The 26,219-nt window shown below is 40.3% G+C and overlaps 2 protein-coding genes across 6 annotated transcripts in view; one reads left to right on the top strand and one right to left on the bottom strand.

The window, feature by feature from the left end:
- Pdzd8 (PDZ domain containing 8) overlaps window positions 1–26,219 on the top strand; it is a 138,441-nt gene that overhangs the window by 41,590 nt on the left and 70,632 nt on the right. For all 5 annotated transcript variants that reach the window (XM_053773036.2, XM_053773037.2, XM_053773039.2 and 2 more), the window contains exons 6-8: window positions 1,210–1,434; window positions 19,593–19,763; window positions 24,768–24,965. In XM_053773036.2, coding sequence (XP_053629011.1) covers window positions 1,210–1,434; window positions 19,593–19,763; window positions 24,768–24,965 — 594 coding nt within the window. The remainder of the gene's footprint in view (window positions 1–1,209; window positions 1,435–19,592; window positions 19,764–24,767; window positions 24,966–26,219) is intronic.
- The window catches only part of Ppt2 (palmitoyl-protein thioesterase 2), a 529,716-nt gene that overhangs the window by 31,014 nt on the left and 472,483 nt on the right, over window positions 1–26,219 (bottom strand). The gene's annotated exons all lie outside the window — the stretch shown is intronic.

The raw sequence follows: 26,219 nt of genomic DNA on the forward strand, positions 1-26,219 counted from the left end.
CAGGGTAATATTTTGTGAAGGGATTTGGGGAAACCAGTTAACCGGACTTGAATCTTGGAGATGGGAAGGACAGTGCCTCCACTTTAAAGGAGGGGTTTGGGATATTTGCTGTTTGGAGTGACATCTGAACTGTCATATCTGAGCTCTTCTGCAAAGACGGTGATTATGTGTGAATGATGGTGAAACTGTTTCTTTCTTTTCTTTGTCACCCGGCCTCATTGGGAGATGGCCAGGGTGTTGAAAAATTTGGGAGTGGACTTGTTGGCAGATATGTCAGTGAAAGATGAGGTGAATCATAGAATTGAGGAAAGAGGTGCTTAGTGCATTGAGGCATCTGTGGAGACCAAGAATGTTATCTATGGAGGCAAAAAGGGGACTGTAATGAGAGTATAGTGGTACCAGCACTCTTATATGGGTGTGAAGCATGGGTTGTCAATGCTGCAGCAAGGAGGCAGCTAGAGGCAGTAGAGATGTCATGTCTGAGAGCATTGTGTGGTGTAAATATTATGCAGAGAATTTGTAGCTTGCAGATTAGGAGGAGGTGCAGGGTTACTAAAAGTATTATTCAGAGGGTTGAGGAGGGGTTGTTGAGGTGGTTTGGACATTTAGAAAGGGTGGAGCAAAATAGGATGACTTGGTAGGTGTATAAATCTGTAGTGGGGGGAAGGTGGGCTAGGGATTGCCCTAGGGAAGGTTGGAGGGAAATGTAAAAGAGGCTTTGTGTGCAAGGGGATTTAACATTCAACAGGATTGTGTGAGTGTGTTAGATAGAAGATAATGGAGGCAAATTGTTCTTGGGAGTTGACACATCAATGTTAGGCAAGGTGTTCAATTCTAAACTTTAAAAAATATGATGGAATTTGCCATATTATCATTAAAGTATATCCAGTAATTCAGATTTTCTACTCAGTTTCATCACAACCTTTCTCTTAGCAGATTTAGCTGACTCACCTTTCCCATTCTTACTACTCCTAAGAACCATAATGCACATTCATATTTTGTAAAATGATAAGTGAAATTCATGTGGACAGTATTAACGTTTGTTCATTATATGAGTTCATTTTTTCTGTCATATGTACATTTTTGCTTGGTACAAAGTGCTTCCCACACATAACACGAGACCTCTGAATGTTGGATATTTTTGCAGAACATTCTGTACAGAAATTCATATGAATAACACATGATATGTAATGTATTATTATTTTAAAGGTAGAATTTGAGGTTTACTCAAGCCTTGGTCTACACATTCCACGTTTCAACTCCATCATTATCTCCCAATTACGAGGAATTCTGAAGCGCAAGCATACCCTTCCATATTTCAAATTGCGAGGTCCACCACTCATCAAGAGAATAATTCATCCAATCAACGAAGAAGGTTGTTCCGTCCCTTCAGGAAGACTGACTGGAAGCATTGTGAAGTGTACAAGATTGCAGGTTCAGTATAATATTTTACAGTTATTATGTGTTTGTGATGCATTATTTAATAGAAGTTCATTATTACTGAATGTGGCCACTGTGATTGTTTTGGTTAATTGCAATAGTCAGTGCAGTCTGCTTACAACTGAAAGGTCTCGTGGATAAGTCTAGGGCATGGCAGGACATATAGACAAATCTCCTTGCTTCTCCTGTACATATTTAAGAAATGTTTAGTATTATTCAGACTAAAGCTGCAGGTTATAAAGCATCTGCAGACAAGGTTGGTGCTGACAGCTGTTTAGATGAATTTGCTAAGTTGGTAGAGCAACATAATTAACTGATAAAATATACAGTGCTAGTCATGGCATTATGCCGTGTGAGCTCCCCAGCATAATGTCTTGACGAAAATCAAAGGCTTTTTCATCGGTTCATTGTGCCGGGTAGCAGCCATTAGCATGATGTCACAGCCTGCTGCCACACTCCACAGTGACTCCTCAGTGCTCACGTGACTGCCATGGTGAGAGGAAGTGTTACACTTTTATCTCTCATCCACCCCATCTTTTGTCCGGTGTTCCCTTTGGTTATGGATATAAGAAACTATAGCTCAAATCATTGGGCTTCACAAAGCTGAGAACCAGACGAAAGAAATAGTAGAGAATGTTGGTGTGTGTGTGTGTGTGTGTTCAGTGAGGAACTGGGTGCAACGTTTCAAGGCTGGTGGCAGTGTTGAGTTACCGTCTGCCAAACCTTGGCCTGGCCTCTCGAAGAAGACATCTGTTTGTACCTTAACCCTTTGAGGGTTTCAGACGTACTAGTACGTCTTACGAGCAGGGGTTTTTGACGTACTAGTACGCATAAATTCTAGCACCGTCAAATCTCGCGGGAAAAGGCTGGTAGGCCTCCATATGAAAGAATGGGTCTTTGTGGGCAGTGTGCATGGTATAAAAAAAATCCTGCAGCACACAGTGTATAAGAGAAAAAAAAAACTTTGACCGTTTTTTTGGAATAAAACAGCCACTTTGCAATGTATTTTCGTATGGTATTTATTGTTGTATTCTAGTTTTCTTGGTCTCATTTTATAGAATGGAAGGCATATCACAGAAATTGAGATGATTTGGACTGGTTTTACAATGAAAAGTACCTTGAAATTGAGCTCAAAGTAGCACAAATGTTCGATTTTTACCAAAGTTCAAAAGTAAACAAATCATGCCAAGCGTCCAATACACGTCAACTGGTGAGTCTAATATTCTTTTTCAAGTGTGCCAATATGATTTATACCATTTTTTACACTAATGCAGTAGTCTGCATAACAGTAAATCTTCTATTTTTTGTGAGAATAAAAATTCAAAGTGGAAAGCAAAAGAATGTAAGAGGGGCCTTGAGACGTGACTAATGAACAGAGGAAATGTCATTTTAGTGCCAGGAATGTATTTTTTGTTTGTTCTGGACCCTATTCGGAAATTGGCATTTTTTGAAATTTGTGTGAAATTGGCAAAATTGTTAAATTCTGACCACTGTATTGGATAGCTGAAAATGGTAAATGGGTGGTTTCTTGCACTTATTCAGTAGAAAAAACGTAGTTCTAGCGAAATATTCATGTTTTTTGTCGACTAGTACAGTGGAATTGGCTGAAAATGGGGCTCAAAGTGGGCAAAATCGCCGATGCGTAAACATCGCCGAGACCGCTAACTTCGCGAGAGCATAATTCCGTAAGTTTTCCATCAAATCTCATAATTTTGGTGTCATTATGATCGGGAAAAGATTCTCTATCTTTTCATAAGAAAAAATTATTCTTTTTTTTTTTTTTAAATTTGGCCGACCCTGAGAACGAGTTTCTGAGAGGGCCTGTCGACCCTCAAAGGGTTAACTGTGTTAAAGAAGCAGTTAGAGAGTACACCTAAGATAATTGCTAGAGAATTGAAAGAAAAGAACCCCACATCTTATCTCAGAGGTGTCCGTAAGAACTGTTAACAGACGTGTGTCAGAACTGGGCTACAGTAGTCACCGCCAGGTTAAGAAACTGATCCTCTCCAAACCACAGAAGAAATGTAAGCTGGATTATGCAAAGAAATATCTTCACTGGAATCCTCAACAGTGGTCTGAAGTACTTTGGAGTGATGAAACAACCTTCACCGTCACCTGTAACCATGGGGGATGTGTGTACCAGCCCAGAGGTAGCAACCCACTAGACCCACGCTACGCCTGTGGGACCACCAAACGCTCATGGTTTGGGGTGTTTCAGTGCTCAGGGTAATAATAATAATAATAATAATAATAATATCTTTATTTACTACAAGTACACGTGCATGGTATACAGGCCTAGCTGACATCAGGGACATACTACTGTATAGAAAGCCACTTGTTGTGATGAGCATTTTGGGCAAATTAAGTCAGTTTTGTCCTAGGATGTGACCCACACCAGTCAACTAACACCCAGGTACCCATTTTATACTGATAGGTGAACATGGATGGCAGGTGTCTTGTGGAAACACGTCCCTAATGTTTTCCAGCCATACCGGAGGAGATTCGAACTCCGGACCTCAGTGTGTGAGCTTAGTGCGCTAGCGATCGAGTTACAGGGACACCTTAAAGTGTTGGTGAACTCATTGTGTTTCCCAAAAACCAGTATATGAACCAGTATAATTACCTGGAGTTATTGTGTGACAATTTACCTGAGGCATTTGACAAGTGTGGGGCTACAGTTTTTATGCAGGATGGTGCACCATGTCATACTGCCAAATGTGTAGTTCAGTGGCTTAAGGACTGTGAAGTGAGGTTCTTTAATGACTGGCCAGGCAATTCCCCAGACCTAAACCCTATTGAGAACCTCTGGTCAATAGTGAAACGAAGTTTACTGGACAAGGATATCAGTTCCATCCTGTGGCCTGAGGCTGCTCTACATGAGGCATGGAGTAATATACCTCCCCAAACCCTCAAGAATTTGTGTGAGAATCTTCTACATGGCTGAGGGACGTGATTAAGCATAAAGGACGCATGGTATGTGTTTGTGTTTTGGTACGTGTGTGGGGGAGGGGCGGCATAATGCCATGACTAGCACTGTATACATAATGCTGAAGAGACAAAAAACATTGACCTTGAAAACTAAATGGGCCACACTAAAGTAAATAGCCCATGGCTAACTAACAGCATCCTCAGGTCCATTGACAAAATTTTATTTTTTTGATTGAAAAAGCCACCAGTGGCAAAATATCTCATTTGGTAAATGTCTCAATTGTGCATGTGTTTATCATTTGCCATCATGAAGAAACAGTGGCTGGTGTGAAAGAATTCAAAGGAAATTTGACAATTATTTTGTTCTAATTAGCACTCATAATTATAACTCTTAGCATTGGTAAGAGTGTTATTTCATAGGCAGTCATGGGTATAAAAACTTGCAGGCTCATCACAAGACAATTAAAACTACTTTGATTACTAAGGATTTCATCCTTAAATGATTTCTCGAATATATTTTGAGAGAGTCCAGGGAGCATTGCAACAGTGTCAAGCTCTTTAAAGTACTGAAGAATAAGTTCTATGCTTAACCCTTTCAGGGTTTCCAACGTCCTAGTATGGCTTACGTGCCAAGGTTATTGACGTACTAGTATGCATAAATTCTAGCGCCTTCAAATCAAGCAGGAAAAGGCTGGTAGGCCTAGATGTGAGAGAATGGGTGTGCGTGGTCAGTGTGCATGGTAGAAAAAAATTCTGGGACCCAGTGGCACATTGTGGGAATGCCATTTTAGTACACCTTGCTCACCATGCCTCGCGGTAAGAAACTCCTCACTCCTCGGCGAATTGGGACACTTTTGTTCCCCAGTGACAGTTCTAATACAGATGGAAGTGCCAGTGAAGATGAGTTTTAAGGTTTTGATGAGGTTATGACCAAAACTAATGACCATAATACCGGTAATAGTGAGGAAAACCCAGACGACCCTCAGCCTTCCACCTCTGCTGCTGGGCCTTCTTGTTCACATTCAGTTGTACCAGACGAAAGAGGAAACTCCTATTTTCCCATATCCCAGACTCAGATGTGAGCATTGGTGATGATAGTGATAGTGAATATGAACTACAAGCTCTTGAAAACAGTTTCAGTAGTGATAGTGATGTGGAATATTCTCCAGTGAAGCTTCAGTTTTTATGACAGTATATGCGCTCTGGTAGTGTGCCATATGCTGTTCCAAAGGGAAGGAGTACATCTCGGAGTACATCCCATGTACAACAGGAACAGATAGTGAAAATGAAGATGATAGTGTTGCAATTGGGATGGAAAATGTGCATGGTGGTGGTAGTGGTGGTGCTGGCCGTGAGGCGCCAGCAGTGGGCCATGCTGCCACCCATGCCAATGCCTCAGCTGATCTACAACAAAGGCCACCATCCCCCACCCACCCACCACACCAGCCTCCACAACCACAAACTTCACAACCACAACCACCTGTCAATATCCAGTACCCACCAGCAGACTGCACCTGGGATTGGCAGGAAGCTGGCAATTTTGTTCCCAATCCCCATCAGTTTGATGAAAGTCAAAGTGGAATAAGGCCATCTTGTAAACTTGGGAACAATGCCACTGAACTGGAATGTTTCGAGTTATTCTTTGATGAACCCCTGATGGAAATTATTGTCAGGGAAAGCAACACATACTTCGATTACACCATGGCAAACACAATACTTTCACCAAAATCACACCTACACCAGTGGAAGGAGACAACTGTGGCTGAGATGTATCTTTTCTTTGCCACAATAATGCTTATGCCACATGTGTATAAGCACAGTGTCAAATCATACTGGTCAACAGACTGCCTGATTGCAACCCCAAGATTCAGTGATATAATGCGAGTGAATCGATTTGTGCTACTATTACGTATGCTACACTTCTCAGACAAAACCAGGCCTGACAGAAACGACAGGTTATATAAGATTAGGAATGTGTTTGTGTATCTGAAACAGAAATTCAATATGTATTTTTATCCCTTCAGGAAGCTTGTTATTGATAAGTCTTTGATCCTGTTCAAAGGAAGACTCTCATTCAAGCAGTATATACCAAGCAAGAGGAAATGCTTTGGTATGAAGTTATTTGTGCTTTGTGACTGCTACAGTGGTCTTGTATTGGATATTATTGTGTACACTGGAAGTTATACATTGCAAAATACCAGGAAGTTATTGGGCATCTCTGGTGATGTGGTTAGAACAATGATGGAACCATATCTTGGTAAGGGGCATATATTATATACTGATAACTGGTACACAATCCCCTCACTCAGTGATTTTTTGTGAGTGAACATGACAGATGTGTGTGGCACAGTGCGTGCAACTCATAAGCATATGCCCAGGTTTGACGCTGGCACTCGTAGAGGTGAGGTGCAAGCGTTTGCTGCCAATGACATCATGGCATTTCGGTGGCATGACAGAAGAGATGTCACACTGTTGTCATCAGTTCACCCTAACAAAATGACAAACACTGGCAGGCAGAATAGAGAGACCAATGAACCCATTCTAAAACCTGCAACTGTGATTGATTACACCTTCAGTATGCATTCAGTGGACAAATGTGACATGCAGATTGGGTTTGCTGATTGTGTTCGGAAGAGTTATAAGTGGTACATAAAACTCTCTTTCCATCTTCTGGACATTTCCATGCTCAATGCTTAAAATATGTATAAAATGAGGACCAAAAACAAACCACCATATGGCGAATTTTGTTTGTCTGTCATAGTACCAAGGAACAACACCTGCAATAGAAAACCGCCAACTAAATTATCAACAACTACCTTCTCGTCTGAAGCATGGTGATCACTTCCTAATACAACTGTATATGTGCATATAAAATATAGAAAAATAGTAATAAACATTTTATATCGTTCAGTAAGTATTGATGGCAAAAAAATTTTTAACCTATAATGTTTAGAAAAAAAAACTATCTTTTCATAAGAAAAAATTATTTTTTTTTTTTTTTTTTTGAAAATTTCTTGACCCTGAGAACAAGTCTGGGAGAGGACCTGTAGACCCTGAAAGGGTTAACCATCTTTTGAAAAATGGGTGCACATAATGTTGTTAGTTTTTCTACCTTACTGTACTTTCCTATATACATCTCATGGACTGAGGAATGAGTAAGTCCTTTTAAGCTATTAAATATCACTATTACATTCTTTGGTTAATTACAGACACACGAGCCTCTGTATCAAGCTCCTTTATCCCACAGTTGTTTCTTAGACCTGTTAAAATGTGAAGGGCTGTAACCACCCCCTCTGAAATCATCAGGTTTAGCATGTATTACAGTACAGTGGACCCCCGGATAACGATTACCTCCGAATGTGACCAATTATGTAAGTGTATTTATGTAAGTGCGTTTGTACGTGTATGTTTGGGGGTCTGAAATGGACTAATCTACTTCACAATATTTCTTATGGGAACAAATTCGGTCAGTACTGGCACCTGAACATACTTCTGGAGTGAAAAAATATCGTTAACCGGGGGTCCACTGTACTAGGTTTTTTGAATAATTATCACCTTTCATTATACCGTGGACCCTCGACCAGCGATGGCATCGATTAATGATAAATCTGACTAGAGATACATTTTATCGCAAAAATTTTGCCTCTATTAGCGCTAATAAACTCGACCAACACTATTCGTTTCGTCTGAGACGCGTCCACTTCTGGCCAGTGTTTACAAGCCAGCCAGCCACCGCGGTCGCTTCCAAGCATACAATCGGAACAATTCATATTATCACAGCCTTCTTAGTGATTGCACCTGCAAAATAAGTCACCATGGGCCCCAAGAAAGCTTCTAGTGCCAACCCTACAGCAAAAAGGGTGAGAATTACTATGGATATGAAGAAAGAGATCATTGCTAAGTATGAAAGTGGAGTGCATGTCTCCGAGCTGGCCAGGCTGTACACAAAACCCCAATCAACCATCGCTACTATTGTGGCCAAGAAAATGGCAATCGAGGAAGCTGTTCTTGCCAAAGGTGCAACTATGTTTTCAAAACTGAGATTGCAAGTGATAGAAGATGTTGAGAGACTGTTATTGGTATGGATAAACGAAAAACAGATAGCAGGAGATAGCATCTCTCAAGCGATCATATGTGAAAAGGCTAGGAAGTTGCATCAGGATTTAATTAAAAAAATGCCTGCAACTAGTGATGATGTGAGTGAATTTAAGGCCAGCAAAGGTTGGTTTGAGAGATTTAAGAAGCGTAGTGGCATACATAGTGTGATAAGGCATGGTGAGGCTGCCAGTTCGGACCACAAAGCGGCTGAAAAATATGTGCAGGAAATCAAGGAGTACATAGACAGTGAAGGACTGAAACCTGAACAAGTGTTTAATTGTATATATATATATATATATATATATATATATATATATATATATATATATATATATATATATATATATATATATATGCGCAAAACAACCACTCAGAAAGAATAGAGAAATTCCAAGCGCTTTCGTGACTACTCACATTATCAAGGAACTATCATAGTTCCTTGATAATGTGAGTAGTCACGAAAGCGCTTGGAATTTCTCTATTCTTTCAGAGTGGTTGTTTTGCATATTTTGAAATCACCTGTTTACTGTGATCTTATTGCATGCATATATATATATATATATATATATATATATATATATATATATATATATATATATATATATATATATATATATATATATATATATATACATATATATACATATATATATATATATATATATATATATATATATATATATATATATATATATATATATATATATATATATATATATATATATATATATATATTTATTTTTTTTTTTTTTTTTCAACAAGTCGGTCGTCTCCCACCGAGGCAGGGTGACCCAAAAAAGAAAGAAAATCCCCAAAAAGAAAATACTTTCATCATCATTCAACACTTTCACCACACTCACACATTATCACTGCTTTTGCAGAGGTGCTCAGAATATAACAGTTTAGAAGCATATACGTATAGAGATACACAACATATCCCTCCAAACTGCCAATATCCCAAACCCCTCCTTTAAAGTGCAGGCATTGTACTTCCCATTTCCAGGACTCAAGTCCGACTATATGAAAATAACCGGTTTCCCTGAATCCCTTCACTAAATATTACCCTGCTCACACTCCAACAGATCGTCAGGTCCCAAGTATCATTCGTCTCCATTCACTCCTATCTAACACGCTCATGCACGCTTGCTGGAAGTCCAAGCCCCTCACCCACAAAACCTCCTTTACCCCCTCTTTCCAACCCTTTCGAGGACGACCCCTACCCCTCTTTCCTTCCCCTATAGATTTATATGCTTTCCATGTCATTCTACTTTGATCCATTCTCTCTAAATGACCAAACCACCTCAACAACCCCTCTTCTGCCCTCTGACTAATGCTTTTATTAACTCCACACCTTCTCCTAATTTCCACACTCCGAATTTTCTGCATAATATTTACACCACACATTGCCCTTAGACAGGACATCTCCACTGCCTCCAACCGTCTCCTCGCTGCTGCATTTACCACCCAAGCTTCACATCCATATAAGAGTGTTGGTACTACTATACTTTCATACATTCCCTTCTTTGCCTCCATAGATAACGTTTTTTGACTCCACATATACCTCAACGCACCACTCACCTTTTTTCCCTCATCAATTCTATGATTAACCTCATCCTTCATAAATCCATCCGCCGACACGTCAACTCCCAAGTATCTGAAAACATTCACTTCTTCCATACTCCTCCTCCCCAATTTGATATCCAATTTTTCTTTATCTAAATCATTTGATACCCTCATCACCTTACTCTTTTCTATGTTCACTTTCAACTTTCTACCTTTACACACATTCTCAAACTCATCCACTAACCTTTGCAATTTTTCTTTAGAATCTCCCATAAGCACAGTATCATCAGCAAAAAGTAACTGTGTCAATTCCCATTTTGAATTTGATTCCCCATAATTTAATCCCACCCCTCTCCCGAACACCCTAGCATTTACTTCTTTTACAACCCCATCTATAAATATATTAAACAACCATGGTGACATTACACATCCCTGTCTAAGACCTACTTTTACCGGGAAGTATTCTCCCTCTTTTCTACACACCCTAACCTGAGCCTCACTATCCTCATAAAAGCTCTTTACAGCATTTAGTAACTTACCACCTATTCCATATACAGTGGACCCCCGGTTAACGAACTTTTTTCATTCCAGTAGTATGTTCAGGTGCCAGTACTGACCGAATTTTTTCCCATAAGGAATATTGTGAAGTAGATTAGTCCATTTCAGACCCCCAAACATACATGTACAAACGCACTTACATAAATACACTTACATAATTGGTCGCATTTGGAGGTGTTCGTTAAGCGGGGGTCCACTGTACTTGCAACATCTGCCACATTGCTCCTCTATCCACTCTATCATATGCCTTTTCTAAATCCATAAATGCAATAAAAACTTCCCTACCTTTATCTAAATACTGTTCACATATATGTTTCAATGTAAACACTTGATCTACACATCCCCTACCCACTCTGAAGCCTCCTTGCTCGTCCGCAATTCTACATTCTGTCTTACCTCTAATTCTTTCAATTATAACCCTACTGTATACTTTTCCTGGTATACTCAGTAAACTTATTCCTCTATAATTTTTACAATCTCTTTTGTCCCCTTTCCCTTTATATAAAGGGACTATACATGCTCTCCGCCAATCCCTAGGTACCTTCCCCTCTTTCATACATTTATTAAACAAAAGTACCAACCACTCCAACACTATATCCCCCCCTGCTTTTAACATTTCTGTCATGATCCCATCAGTTCCAGCTGCTTTACCCCCTTTCATTCTACGTAATGCCTCACGTACCTCCACCACACTTACATTCTGCTCTTCTTCACTCCTAAAAGATGGTATACCTCCCTGGCCAGTGCATGAAATTACCGCCTCCCTTTCTTCCTTAACATTTAAAAGTTCCTCAAAATATTCTCGCCATCTACCTAATACCTCCCTCTCCCCATCTACTAACTCCCCTACTCTGTTTTTAACTGACAAATCCATACTTTCCCTAGGCTTTCTTAACTTGTTTAACTCACTCCAAAATTTTTTCTTATTTTCATTAAAATTTCTTGACAGTGCCTCTCCCACTCTTTCATCTGCTCTCCTTTTGCACTCTCTCACCACTCTCTTCACCTTTCTTTTACTCTCCATATACTCTGCTCTTCTTATAACACTTCTGCTTTGTAAAAACCTCTCGTAAGCTACCTTTTTCTCTTTTATCACACCCTTTACTTCATCATTCCACCAATCACTCCTCTTTCCTCCTGCCCCCACCCTCCTATAACCACAAACTTCTGCCCCACATTCTAATACTGCATTTTTAAAACTATTCCAACCCTCTTCAACCCCCCCACTACTCATCTTTGCACTAGCCCACCTTTCTGCCAATAGTCGCTTATATCTCGCCCGAACTTCCTCCTCCCTTAGTTTATACACTTTCACCTCCCTCTTACTTGTTGTTGCCACCTTCCTCTTTTCCCATCTACCTCTTACTCTAACTGTAGCTACAACTAAATAATGATCCGATATATCAGTTGCCCCTCTATAAACATGTACATCCTGGAGCCTACCCATCAACCTTTTATCCACCAATACATAATCTAACAAACTACTTTCATTACGTGCTACATCATACCTTGTATATTTATTTATCCTCTTTTTCATAAAATATGTATTACTTATTACCAAATTTCTTTCTACACATAGCTCAATTAAAGGCTCCCTATTTACATTTACCCCTGGCACCCCAAAATTACCTACTACTCCCTCCATAACATTTTTACCCACTTTAGCATTGAAATCCCCAACCACCATTACTCTCACACTTGATTCAAAACTCCCCACGCATTCACTCAACATTTCCCAGAATCTCTCTCTCTCCTCTACACTTCTCTCTTCTCCAGGTGCATACACGCTTACTATAACCCACTTTTCACATCCAATCTTTATTTTACTCCACATAATCCTTGAATTTATACATTTGTAGTCCCTCTTTTCCTGCCATAGCTCATCCTTCAACATTATTGCTACTCCTTCTTTAGCTCTAACTCTATTTGAAACCCCTGACCTAATCCCATTTATTCCTCTCCATTGAAACTCTCCCACCCCCTTCAGCTTTGTTTCACTTAAAGCCAGGACATCCAGTTTCTTCTCATTCATAACATCCACAATCATCTCTTTCTTATCATTTGCATAACATCCACGCACATTCAGACTTCCCACTTTGACAATTTTCTTCTTCTTATTCTTTTTAGTAATCTTTACAGGAAAAGGGGTTACTAGCCCATATATATATATACAGTGGACCCCCGCATAACGGACGCCTTGCATAGCGGACAATCCGCATAGCGGACGCTTTGTTCGCTAAAATTTTGCCCCGCATAGTGGACAAAAACCCGCTCAGCGGCCTTCGTCCGAGACGCGTCCAATGTGCGGCCTGAGCCACGCTCACATGTTCCGCGGGTGGCATTGTTTACCAGCCAGCCTCCGCGGTAACATCCAAGCATACAATCGGAACATTTTGTATTATTACAGTGTTTTTGGTGATTTTTTTCTGGAAAATAAGTGACCATGGGCCCCAAGAAAGCTTCTAGTGCCAACCCTACAGCAATAAGGGTGAGAATTACTATGGAGATGAAGAAAAAGATCATTGATAAGTATGAAAGTGGAGTGCGTGTCTCCGAGCTGGCCAGGTTGTATAATAAACCCCAATCAACCATTGCTACTATTGGTGGTACAGCTGCTGCTGCTGCTGTACCACCGTCAGCTGCTGCTGCACTGTCAGCTGCTGCTGCTGTACCACCGTCAGCTGCTGCTGCTGCTGTAGTACCGTCTGCTGCTGCTGTAGCATCGTCTGCTGCTGCTGTAGCATCGTCTGCTGCTGCTGTAGCATCGTCTGCTGCTGCTGCTGCTGTAGCATCGTCTGCTGCTGCTGTAACATCGTCAGTTGCTGCTGTAGCATCGTCTGCTGCTGCTGTAGCATCGTCTGTTGCTGCTGTAGCATCGTCTGTTGCTGCTGTACCACCGTCAGCTGCTGCTGCTGCTGTACCACCGTTGTTGGTGTGGCTTATTGAGAATACCAAGAAACAATTAACCCCAGAGGGTTAGCTACCCAGGATAACCCAAGAAAGTCAGTGTCATCGAAGACTGTCTAACTTATTTCCATTGGAGTCCTTAATCTTGTCTCCCAGGATGCAACCCACACCAGTTGACTAACACCCAGGTGAACAGGGAAAATGCCTGGAACTAGTGCTCATATTGGTGAATTTAGAGCCAGCAAAGGTTGGTTTGAGAGATTTAAGAATCGTAGTGGCATACACAGTGTGATAAGGCCTGTTCTGGAAGAAAATACCAAACAGGACCTACAGTACTCAGGAGGAAAAGGCACTCCCAGGACACAGTGTCTCATCAGTCATTGCTGCATCTTCAATAAAGGTAAGTGTCATTTATTCTTCATTTAGTAGAGTAGTACATGCACAATATATATTGAGCATGTACTACTCTATTATTGTGCATGTATCCTTCTCTTTGTGTGTAGGAAAATGTATATTTCATGTGGTAAAAATTTTTTTTTCATACTTTTGGGTGTCTTGCACGGATTAATTTGATTTCCATTATTTCTTATGGGGAAAATTCATTCGCATAGCGAACATTTCGCATAACAGCCAGCCCTCTTGCACGGATTAAGGTCGCTATGCGGGGGTCCACTGTATATATATATATATCCTAGGTAGTAGGTTGGTAGACAGCAACCGCCCAGGGAGGTACTACCGTCCTGCCAAGTGAGTGTAAAACGGAAGCCTGTAATTGTTTTACATGATGGTAGGATTGTTGGTGTCCATTTTTCTGTCTCATAAACATGCAAGATTTCAGGTACGTCTTGCTACTTCTACTTACACTTAGGTCACACTACACATACATGTACAAGCATATATATACACACCCCTCTGGGTTTTCTTCTATTTTCTTACTAGTTCTTGTTCTTGTTTATTTCCTCTTATCTCCATGGGGAAGTGGAACAGAATTCTTCCTCCGTAAGCTATGCGTGTTGTCAGAGGCGACTAAAATGCCAGGAGCAAGGGGCTAGTAACCCCTTCTCCTGTATATATTACTAAATGTGAAAGGAGAAACTTTTGTTTTTCCTTTTGGGCAACCCCGCCTCGGTGGGATACGGCTGGTGTGTTGAAAGAACTTTAAGATTTGTCTGAAGTGGGACACAACACTGTCATTGTACATGTTGCCAATACAGCCTGCAACAGCTTTGTTAGGGTGAAGTTCATCCATAAATGTTTGCACTTTAGTCCACTTTGCACAAATGTCCTTAATCTTTGAAGAAGGCACCTTCCTCCATCTCTCTTCCTCATCCATTGCAGCAGTTTCCTTGCACGAGCTTTCCTTGGGCTCATGGTGACTTATTATCAGTTGCAATCACAAAAAACAATGGATTATTTCATATGAACCCGCGGGGTGATGGCCACGTGTTGGTAAACAATGGCACACTGAGCGTGAATGGCGTGGGAGACTGGCTTGGTGTGTGCTGTGACGAGTGGACGGGTACCAGACGGTTGCTGAATGACAAGTCTAATCACAAAACTCGAGGCCAAATTTTGCCCAAAAAACTTGCCGAAAGTCGAATTTCACGAAAGTCGATGCTGCCGAAACTCGAGGGTCCACTGTATATATATTTTTTTTTTCAACAAACCGGCCATATCCCACCAAGGCAGGGTGGCCCATAAAGAAAAAAGGAAAGTTTCTCTCTTTAACCCTTTGACTGTCGAAGGGCCCAATCCTGAAGTGTCTCCTGGTGTCGCAAAATATTCGAAAAAAAAAAAAATTATTTTTTCTTATGAAAATGTTAAGATTATTTTTCTGATTGTTTTAGTCCCAAAAAAAAAAATTTCCCATCAGTACTTACCGAGATATAGAGGCATGAAGTTTGCAGAAAATGAGCCGCGTATGGCAACAGCGGCGACTGCCACTCACCCGGTAAACTTTAGTTTACTTGTATTTGAAGGTTTGTTGTTTTTTTCACTATTTTATTTTTTCACATAACTTATGTGGCCTGTGAGACCAAAGTAAGGTGCAATGTACATATATACACTCGTTGTATACAACACAATAAGCACACAAACATAATTATCAATATATTGTTTACAAAACTTGTTTACAAAAGCAAACAATACAAAAAATTGTTTATTACTATTGTTCTATAATATATATACCAATCTACAGTCACTGAATATATTCCTAGAAGTTCTGCAGCTTGTGGAACTCTTTGAAACATGGTGTCATACACAATGGTGTTTTACACTCTTACACATAAAACATGGTGTCATACACAGTGGTGTTTTACACTCCTCACACATAAAACATGGTGTCATACACAGTGGTGTTTTACACTCCTCACACATAAAACATGGTCTCATACACAGTGGTGTTTTACACTCACACATAAAACATGGTGTCATACACAGTGGTGTTTTACACTCCTCACACATAAAACATGGTCTCATACACAGTGGTGTTTTACACTCACACATAAAACATGGTGTCATACACAGTGGTGTTTTACACTCCTCACACATAAAATCAGTGTGCGCATTTTTGTTGAAGTTTTTTTTTATGTGCAAAGACAAAACACCTCCTCTGAGCAGTTTTCTTCAAAGTATTAGCAGGCAGTTGTGTTATGTAGTTATCCTAGGTAAATGGTCGTGTGTCATCATTCCTTCCTTCCTAATTTCCTTCATTCCTTTCCTACCTGGAGGGCATTCCACCTCTCTTCCTACATTCCTTCATCTGTCCTTCATTACTTTTTTCCTTCCTTTCATCTAGTCCTTCCTTCATTCCTGCCTTCCCTTCTTGCTTCTGGTTTCTATAATATATATACACATATATAGTCACTAGATACTTTCATAAAACTCCTATTATCACCCTTCAGCAAGCTTGTCTTGTGTGTGAGTGTGTGGCTTATAATTGTTTTGAGTCAGGAGTCGGCAGCTGTCAAAATGACATATTGTCTCATTACTCACTCCCCCTACCGCCTGTCAAAACAATGGGGTCGGATGCTGCTTCCCCCTCCATTCTATCTAATTATCTTTCTCCCTCATTCTATCTCTTTCAATTTGTCTCTCTTTCTCTCTCTCTGTCTATCTCTGTCTCACAGGTACACATAAATACAACTATACATAGTGTAAATTACCTAGGATAACCCAAAAAATCCAGACAAAGTGCTATACTCTGCTTGAAGATGTGAGTAAACGTGATGATGACACAGTCTTGTGGCTCTCTCTGAGACAGAGCTAGACGGATAGACAGGGAGTTTGGCAGACAGACAAATAGACAGACAGACAAATGTTTGTTCGTCGTCATCTTCTCCTCCTCCTCCTCCTCCTCCTCCTTCTCCTCCTCCTCCTCCTTCTCCTCCTTCTCCTCCTTCTCCTCCTTCTCCTCCTTCTCCTTCTCCTCCTTCTTCTCCTTCTTCTCCTTCTTCTCCTTCTTCTCCTTCTCCTCCTCCTCCTCCTCCTCCTCCTGGCTCTTGACAGATGGACAGCTGCCCCCCTCCCTCCACCCTCGTTTACGCTCATCAAAGGTCAGCTCTTATCAGATGTTATCTCCCCTTATCTTGTCACTGTCATGGGGTGAACTGTTTTCATGCCTCAAGGGAACATATTATTACATATTATTATTATTAGGTATTAGGTATTATTATTATTATTATTATTATTCTTATTCTTATTCTTCTTATTCTTCTTATTCTTCTTATTCTTCTTATTCTTCTTCTTCTTCTTCTTCCTCCTCCTTCCACCTCCTCCTTCCTCCTCCCTCCCTCCTTCCTCCTCCTCCCTCCCACCTCCTCCCTCCTTCTTCCTCCTCCCTCCTTCTTCCTCCTCCCTCCTTCCTCCTCCTCCCTCCTCCTCCCTCCTTCCTTCCTCTTCCTCCTTCCTTCCTCCTCCTCTTCTTCCTCCTCTTCTTCCTCCTCCTCTTCTTCCTCCTCCTCTTCTTCCTCCTCCTCTTCCTCCTCCTCCTCTTCCTCCTCCTCCTCTTCCTCCTCCTCCTCCTCCACCTCCTCCATTGCTTTTGGTCTCAAACTCCTCGAAATCATGAAATTGATCTTCATTGACACTTCCATCTGTGTTAGAGCATCACTTGGGAAGAGAAGAGTCCCAGATTTGCAGGGAAGTCACATATTTCTTACTGCTAGACATGCTGAAAAAGGACGACTGAAATGGTATTCCCACAATGCACCACTGGCTCCCCGATTTTTTTTATATGGTGCACACTGACCATGGAGACCCATTCTCTCACATGTGGGCCTACCAGCTTTCTCCTGCTTGATTTGAAGCCGCTAGAATTTATGCGTATAGATATGTCAAACACGGTATCTCCTATGACGTACATATACGACCGCGACAGTCAAAGGGTTAAATTTAGTAATTTATACAAGAGAAGGGGTTACTAGCCCCTGGCCCCCGGCATTTTAGTCTCCTCATACAACACGCATGGCTTACGGAGGAAGAATTCTGTTCCACTTCCCCATGGAGATAAGAGGAAATAAACAAGAACAAGAACTAAAAAGAAAATAGCAGAAAACCCAGAGGAGTGTGTGTATATATTTGCTTGTACATGTATGTGTAGTGTGACCTAAGTGTAAGTAGAGGTAGCAAGACGTACCTGAAATCTTGCATGTTTATAAGACAGAAAAAAGACACCAGCAATCCTACCATCATGTAAAACAATGACAGGCTTTTGTTTTACACTCACTTGGCAGGACGGTAGTACCTCCCTGACTCGTTGCTGTCTACCAACCTACTACCTATGATACACTAAAATGTGTTATTGTAAACACCACCTTAGTGAGTATGCATGGTACTTCAAATTATTTATGGCATAAGCATTATTTTTATTGTGGATTGTCTGTATATGGTACCTAAGCTGCTTAACATGAGATTGATCAAGTCAAATAAGTCAAATTATTGTAAAATATTTGACTGACACAGAATTAGCCATTTCATGCATTAAAATACTAATCCATGCACATTAGCCAGAACTTTGCTTGTAGCTGTATAACGATCACTGTGAAGTCATGCAGGCCTTCTTACAATATAAAAAAATGGAAAAATTTCAGAGAGACTACACCATAAATTATGTAATCAATAATGCTATAGAATCATGGAATGGGGTAACTCAAACTATGCTCATGACTACTTGTCATAAGATTAGACCTGCAAGTGTGTTCATCAGTGATGGTTCAAGAAGCGAGTGTGATTTTATAGGCTTCTGTTTTGAAGCAGAGAAAGTTGAAGTTTAAATGATTGTCATTTGCCAAATATTTTTCTGAAATTGTTCCTGGTGTACTGAGGAAGATATAAACTGCAGTGACTGTACATAATACAGATGCTCTTGAAGCAGTCATGCATGCTGAAGGTGAATGAAGAGACTGGAGATCCAGATGATGACCCAGTTAAGGAAAATCTCTGTGGTATGACCATGACTATGAAATGGATTCACTGGTGAAACTTAGGCATACAGTAACTTTATGAAGCAAATCATACTGTTGCCATTATTCAGGAAATCTGTACCTGTACCTAAACATAATGCAGCACCAACACCTGTGATAGATATAAAGGATGGTAACCTTATTAGGAGCACTGATACTGTTCCTGTCTTTAAAGATTATGCAGTCAGCCCTGCAGATGCTACATCATTGAGCATGGTGTAGCATCTGCAGTAGGTGACTAGGATATGAGTACAGATACTATTTCCATCAATAAAGATTCTGCATCAATCATCCCAGTTGCATAATGTTCATACACTCCACTGATTCAGTTGCTCCATGTTCCTATTCATAGATCAAGCATATATTTTGCAGGAGGATAAGGACAAATGACATTGAGTGCGTACCAATTTTTGGGGATCGTTGCGATTTATAAATTAAAGTTTCCAGTTTGATTTTTTTGGTTTTCGCAGTGTTTATTTGTCAGCATAGTTCAGATTCACCAAAAGTTTAGAGCACTTTCTGCCCCAGTTGAGCAAAACTAATGGTGATCAACTGTATGGTGATAGTTTCTAAGTTTTTTATTAATGTTGGAATATCTTTCTATTCTGGCTGTTGATGAAAATAATCATCTTGCAGGCTGTCCTAGTTGGAGAGGTAATGTACTGTACTGTGATACTGAGTGAAGTTCCTATTGTGTGTGCTATAGAGAAACCATCTGGGCTGTGGGTCATACAAGACATAATCCTCAAGCGCCCCCAAGGATCATCAGCCGGTATTTTATTGCGCAATGCAGATGAGGGCACACAGGTGAGGGATGTGTGTACACACATTTGTATGTCTGTGTCTGTCTGTCTTTATGGTATATCATTTACATTTGATATATATGTACATGCATGTTTTTTTTTTTTAACAAGTCGGCTGTCTCCCACCAAGGCAGGGTGACCCAAAAAAGAAAGAAAATCCCCAAAAAAGAAAATACTTTCATCATCATTCAACACTTTCACTTCACACGTAATCACTGTTTTTGCAGAGGTGCTCAGAATACAACAGTTTAGAAGCATATACGTATAAAGATACATAACATATCCTTCCAAACTGCCAGTATCCCAAACCCCTCCTTTAAAGTGCAGGTGTTATACTTCCCATTTCCAGGACTCAAGTCTGGCTATATAAAAATAACCAGTTTCCCTGAATCCCTTCACTAAATATTACCCTGCTCACACTCCAACAGCTCGTTGGGTCCCAAATACCATTCGTCTCCATTCACTCCTATCTAACACGCTCACGCACACTTGCTGGAAGTCCAAGCCCCTCGCCCACAAAACCTCTTTTATCCCTCCCTCCAACCTTTTCTAGAACAACCCCTACCCCGCCTTCCATCCCCTAAAGACTTATCCACTCTCCAAATCATTCTATTTTGTTCCATTCTCTCTATATGACTAAACCATCTCAACAGCCTCTCTTCAGCCCTCTGACTAATACTTTTAGTAACTCCACACCTCCTCCTAATTTCCACACTATGAATTCCCTGCATGATATTTACACCACACATTGCCCTTATACACAACATCTCCACTGCCTCCAGCTGCCTCCTCGCTGCAGCATTTACAACCCATGCTTCACTTTCATATAAGAGTGTTGGTACCACTATACTCTTGTACATTCCTGTCTTTGCTGCCATGGCTAACATTCTTTGTCTCCACAGATACCTCAATGCACCACTCACCTTTTTTCCTTTATGAATTCTATGCTTAACCTTAGCTTTCATAAACCCATCAGCTGACAAGTCAACTCCCAAATATCTTAAAATATTCACTTCTTCCATACTCCCTTCCTTGTGTAATAATATTTGCATGCATAAAATCATACATGAAAACTATAGAAACAATAAATACATAAAATAAATGAAAATTTAACTGCACTTCTCCTTTACTGAGGAGTGCTGATGGCCTAAGAGGAAGATGGAGAGATGTCTTACTACACTGTGAATCCCACTCCTCTTTTTAAACCTATGAAACCAGCCCCCTACTTTCCTTACATTCATCACTTTCAGCATTGTTTCCCAGGGAGTCTCACCTATATAACTGCTTTGCTTTTTCACAAATTTTTGTTGCAGAAACACTGTCACTGGCCAATTATTTTTCATTAATCCACACTAACAAAAGTTTTTCCAAAAATAACAAAAAAAGGCACAATACCGTGACTGGAACGATACATAAATAACCCGCACATAAAAGAGATAAGCTTACGACGACGTTTCGGTCCGACGTGGACCATTTACAAAGTCACACTAACCAGAAGTGGAGCAGGACGGCTATATATAGGCAGGAAGAGGTGGTAGTAGTAGTAGTAGTAGTAGTAATACAAGAATGGTATATAATACCGACAAGATGAAATTAAGACACATGCACAACACCCGGGCATCTCTATCGTAGACGTTTTGCCATCCAGCCAGCCACTGGATGGCGAAACGTCCACAAAAAAGACACCCAGATGCCGCACATGTGTCTTAATTTCATCAGTAGTAGTAGTAGTAGTAGTAGTAGTAGTAGAAGAGGTAGTAGTAGTGGTAGTGGTAGAAGTGGGGAATAAGGAGGACGAGCCAGTCAAATACAAAGCAAGTGGAGCACTGCAAGGGAGCTAGGTGCCCACAGAGGGAGAGCAAGCGCACAGAGGTGCGTGAAAGGGGAAGTGGTGAAACAAATGAAGAAGGAACAGAAACACGAGACAGAAGAGAGAAAGACAACCCAGAGGAGAAAAAGGAAAGAGGAAAGGGGAAGAGGGAGAAGAAGAAAAAGAAAAAGAAAAAATGAGGAGTCAGGTTAAGTCACGGGTGTTCTGAAGTTTGGAGCATTTTACAATGTAGTGGGAGAGGAAGGCATCTACAGAGACGAAGCCAGGGCTATGGGCTCTCCTGTCCTTGCTAATCTTTTCATGGAATACTTCGAGACTGTTCTTCTTCCTACCCTCGATGTGCAACCTTCACTCTGGCTCCGCTATGTGGATGACATCTTTGCTCTGTGGCCTCATGACTCCAGTCTCTTCCAACCTTTTCTTGAAGCTCTTAATAATTTTGCCCCTTCCATTAAGTTTAAAGCTGAATGGGAATCTAATTCCTTGCTTCCTTTCCTTGATGTCCATGTCCACCGCTCAGATACAGGTTTTTCCTTTTCCGTTTACCGAAAACCTATGCACAGTGGCATGTACATTCACTACTTTTCCTATCATGCTTCCCCTGTCAAGAAAAGTGTTCTTATCTCCCTCTTTCTCCGTGCCCTCTGTATCTGTGATCCTCAGTTCCTTCCAGCAGAAATTTCCATTGTTCATAATTCATTTTCCTGTCTTGGCTACCCTTCCTATTTCATAGACTCTGCCCTCTCACGTGCTAAACGTAATTTCTTCTCTCCCAAACTCTCTACTCCTGGGAACTCTTCTATCCTCTGCCTTCCCTACATTTCCGGTCTTTCTAATCTCAACAATTCTCTCCGTCCCTTAGACATCAAGCTTACCTTCCGCCAGACTAACACTCTTCGCACTAATCTCGTTCATACCTCTCCTCCCTCTACAGATGTTCCTGATGTCTACTGTATTTCTTGCTCCTCCTGTCCTCTTCAATACTTCAGAGAAACTGGTCGATCTCTTTCTGACAGACTTAGGGAGCACAAAAATAGTGTTAGGCTTGCCGACACTAACAATGCTCTTTTCTGTCACGTCAGAGATCATAGCCATCCTATTGACTGGTCTTCTGCTAAAACTGTCTTCCCTACTTACAATTCTAACAGTCGCCGTCTAGTTGAATCCTCTCTAAAACACAACTTTCCTTGTATGAATCTTAGCCCTGGCTTCGTCTCTGTAGATGCCTTCCTCTCCCACTACATTGTAAAATGCTCCAAACTTCAGAACACCCATGACTTAACCTGACTCCTCATTTTTTCTTTTTCTTTTTCTTCTTCTCCCTCTTCCCCTTTCCTCTTTCCTTTTTCTCCTCTGGGTTGTCTTTCTCTCTTCTGTCTCGTGTTTCTGTTCCTTCTTCATTTATTTCACCACTTCCCCTTTCGTGCACCTCTGTGCACTTGCTCTCCCTCTGTGGGCATCTAGTTCCCTTGCAGTGCTCCCCTTCCTTTGTATTTGACTGGCTCGTACTACTACTACTACTACTACTACTACTACTACTACTACTACTACTACTACTACTACTACTACTACTACTACTACTACTACTACTACTACTACTACTACTACTACTACTACTACTACTACTACTACTACTACTACTACTACTACTACTACTACTACTACTACTACTACTACTACTACTACTACTACTACTACTACTACTACTACTACTACTACTACTACTACTACTACTACTACTACTACTACTACTACTACTACTACTACTGCTACTACTACTACTACTACTACTACTACCACCACCTACTACTACTACAGATGCCCTGGTGTTGTGCATGTCTTAATTTCATCTTGTCGGTATTATATACCATTCTTGTACTACTACTACTACCACCACCTCTTCCTGCCTATATATAGCCGTCCTGCTCCACTTCTGGTTAGTGTGACTCTGTAAATGGTCTAAGTCGGACCGAAACGTCGCCGTAAGCTTCTCTCTTTTATGTGCGGGTTATTTGTGTAAAAGTTTTTCCATTTCTTGTTATCTAACCTTTTCACCTCAAGAATTTTCACTCCTTTCACCACATCAGCCCCTTTTATTGCTTTTTCATTTTTCAGTATGGATGATGTGATGGATTTCACCGTACCATATTGAGTGGCCAGGTCTGACACACGTGTTCCACTTTCCCACTTCACAGGAGTTCTTTTTCTACTTTAATTGTTGTTCTCACTGCTTTCCTTTTAGGCTTATTTGGATCACTGTTATTTTTGGGGGGGGCCATGATTACTTATTTTCAATGAAAATATTTAAAAAACACCACAAAATAACAATGAAGTACTTACCAAAAAGTTTCACGGAGCTTGTACAATCGATGCTTAATGAACAAAAGCTGACAAGAGACCACGTGCACGATGCTTTGTTTTTGTCATACTTTGTCGAGATGGACCATTTTGTTTAGGTTGAATATCAGGGCAACCTCCAAGTACTGAGTCAAATTTTTCTTGAAAAAGTTGGGCGAATATCAAGTTGTACGAATATAGGGACGTATGAATATTGAGGTTCCACTGTATTTGATTTTGTAGAGGAAGTCTCATGATTTAAGTTTATAAGTGAGGCTAAGGAACTGATAAGACATGTAGCTCCTGAGTTATTTGTGTGAATGTGTTAAATATGAGTGATTGGAGCAAATGGTTTTTGTGATTTGACATGCTGTTGGAGTGTGAGCAAGGTAGCTTTTATGAATACATCTAGGGAAACCAGTTAGTGAGTTCTGAAAGTGGGAAGTAGGGTGCCTACACTCTGAAGGAGTGTAGGCCATCTTCACTGTGACATCAGAATGCTTTGGACAAGACAGTGATGAGTGATGGTGAAAGTGTTTCCTCTTCATTTTTATACAGTGGTACCCCAAGTTTTGGCCATAATTTGTTCCAGAAGGCTGTTCAAGCGCTGTTACTGAACGAATTTGTGTCCATAAGGAATAATGTAAATTAGATTAGTCCGTTTCAGACTCCCAAAAATACACTTACAAAAGCACTTGCAATAATATACTTACATAATTGTTCGAGTTGGGAGCTGTATGAAACTCGGGGTACCACTGTATTATACAGTCAGAGATGAGTACTGGTCTAGTTATAATATGTAAGGTATTTCAGCTGCCTCTATTTTTATTATCACTACAGATGGTTGAGTCAGTCCAGCAAAATTCTCCAGCTCATGCAGCAGGCCTTAGAAAGAATGACATACTCTTAGCTGTTAATGGGACATATCTGAACTCTGGGCAGCAAGCAGCAAAGTTATTCTCTACAAACAACATTAATGGTGACAGTAATAGCATCACCTTGAGAGTAAAGCGGCTAGTTCAACCCGAGCCCAGGAAGGTCAGTTCAAAATACTATAGTAATATAGAACTTTTTTATTTTGTCAAAATTATTGTTTAATTTTCATTTGGATTGTGTGTTTTTAACATACACAAAAGTTAAAAAAAATATTTAAAGATCACTTCGTTAATAATTGTAAGAAATATCAAATTAAATAATATAATTATTGAAAAGCTAAAGAAATATATATCCACAATCAGAAAGCAAGCACTAATACATTTTTCCAAACCAAGGTAGACAGAAACCATTCATTGACAAACACTTTACACCTCTTCAACACCAACAGACAGATCAAATCAAACAACAGATGGTCATTGACATAATGGTTATACACAGCCCACAGCTACCTGAAATCTTTTGCATAAATAAATTGTTTTCCTGACTAGGATCAGTCATTAGTGACGAACCTGCTAAGTATGAGCCAGTAGGCCTACTACAGTGTTCCTCCATTGTTACGTTCTTATGTTCTCATCTAAGGTATATAAAGTATTGTACTTAAAGACCATTTGTAGTGACAGATGACACAACAGACAAGAAAAAGTAGTAAGAATGCTCTCTTAGGTAGGTGTGAAAATCCAGTGAAAAGGTGCTAATGCAATCCCTCAGATGCTGGCATACCAAAAACAAAGTACAGTGGACCCCCGGTTTACGATATTATTTCATTCCAGAAGTATGTTCAAGTGCCAGTACTGAACGAATTTGTTCCCATAAGGAATATTGTGAATTAGATTAGTCCATTTCAGACCCCCAAACATACATGTACAAACGCACTTACATAAATACACTTACATAATTGGTCGCATTGGGAGGTGATCGTAAAGCAGGGGTCCACTGTATATACTGTACAATATTCATCCTCTACACCACATCCTCATGTTGTACTATTATATATCATTCTGCTGTAGTTCAGTAAGCATAAAAAACTTATGATGTACAATTTATAGTTTTAATCTTAAGTCTGTTGCACCTATTGCTGTTTTGTTATATTAGTTTTGGTCTTATCATTACAACTGGGTAATTATAAGGCTCTCATATTTATATGTGTATAGTATTTATGCTATTATTGATCCACAACTTAATCTGTTATGCAACTTGGACAGCAGTCAACAACCTACTGGTCATACTGTAGAGATTGTACTGTAAATCTTTAAAAAATATTTATTAATAAAATCTACAGTAGAGTACAGGTCTCCCTCAACATTCACGTTTTCAACTTTCACGGGCTTCACACATTCGCGAATTCCCAACCGCCAA

Source organism: Cherax quadricarinatus, chromosome 9 (genome assembly GCF_038502225.1).
Source record: "Cherax quadricarinatus isolate ZL_2023a chromosome 9, ASM3850222v1, whole genome shotgun sequence".
Classification (NCBI taxonomy): Eukaryota; Metazoa; Arthropoda; class Malacostraca; order Decapoda; family Parastacidae; genus Cherax; species Cherax quadricarinatus.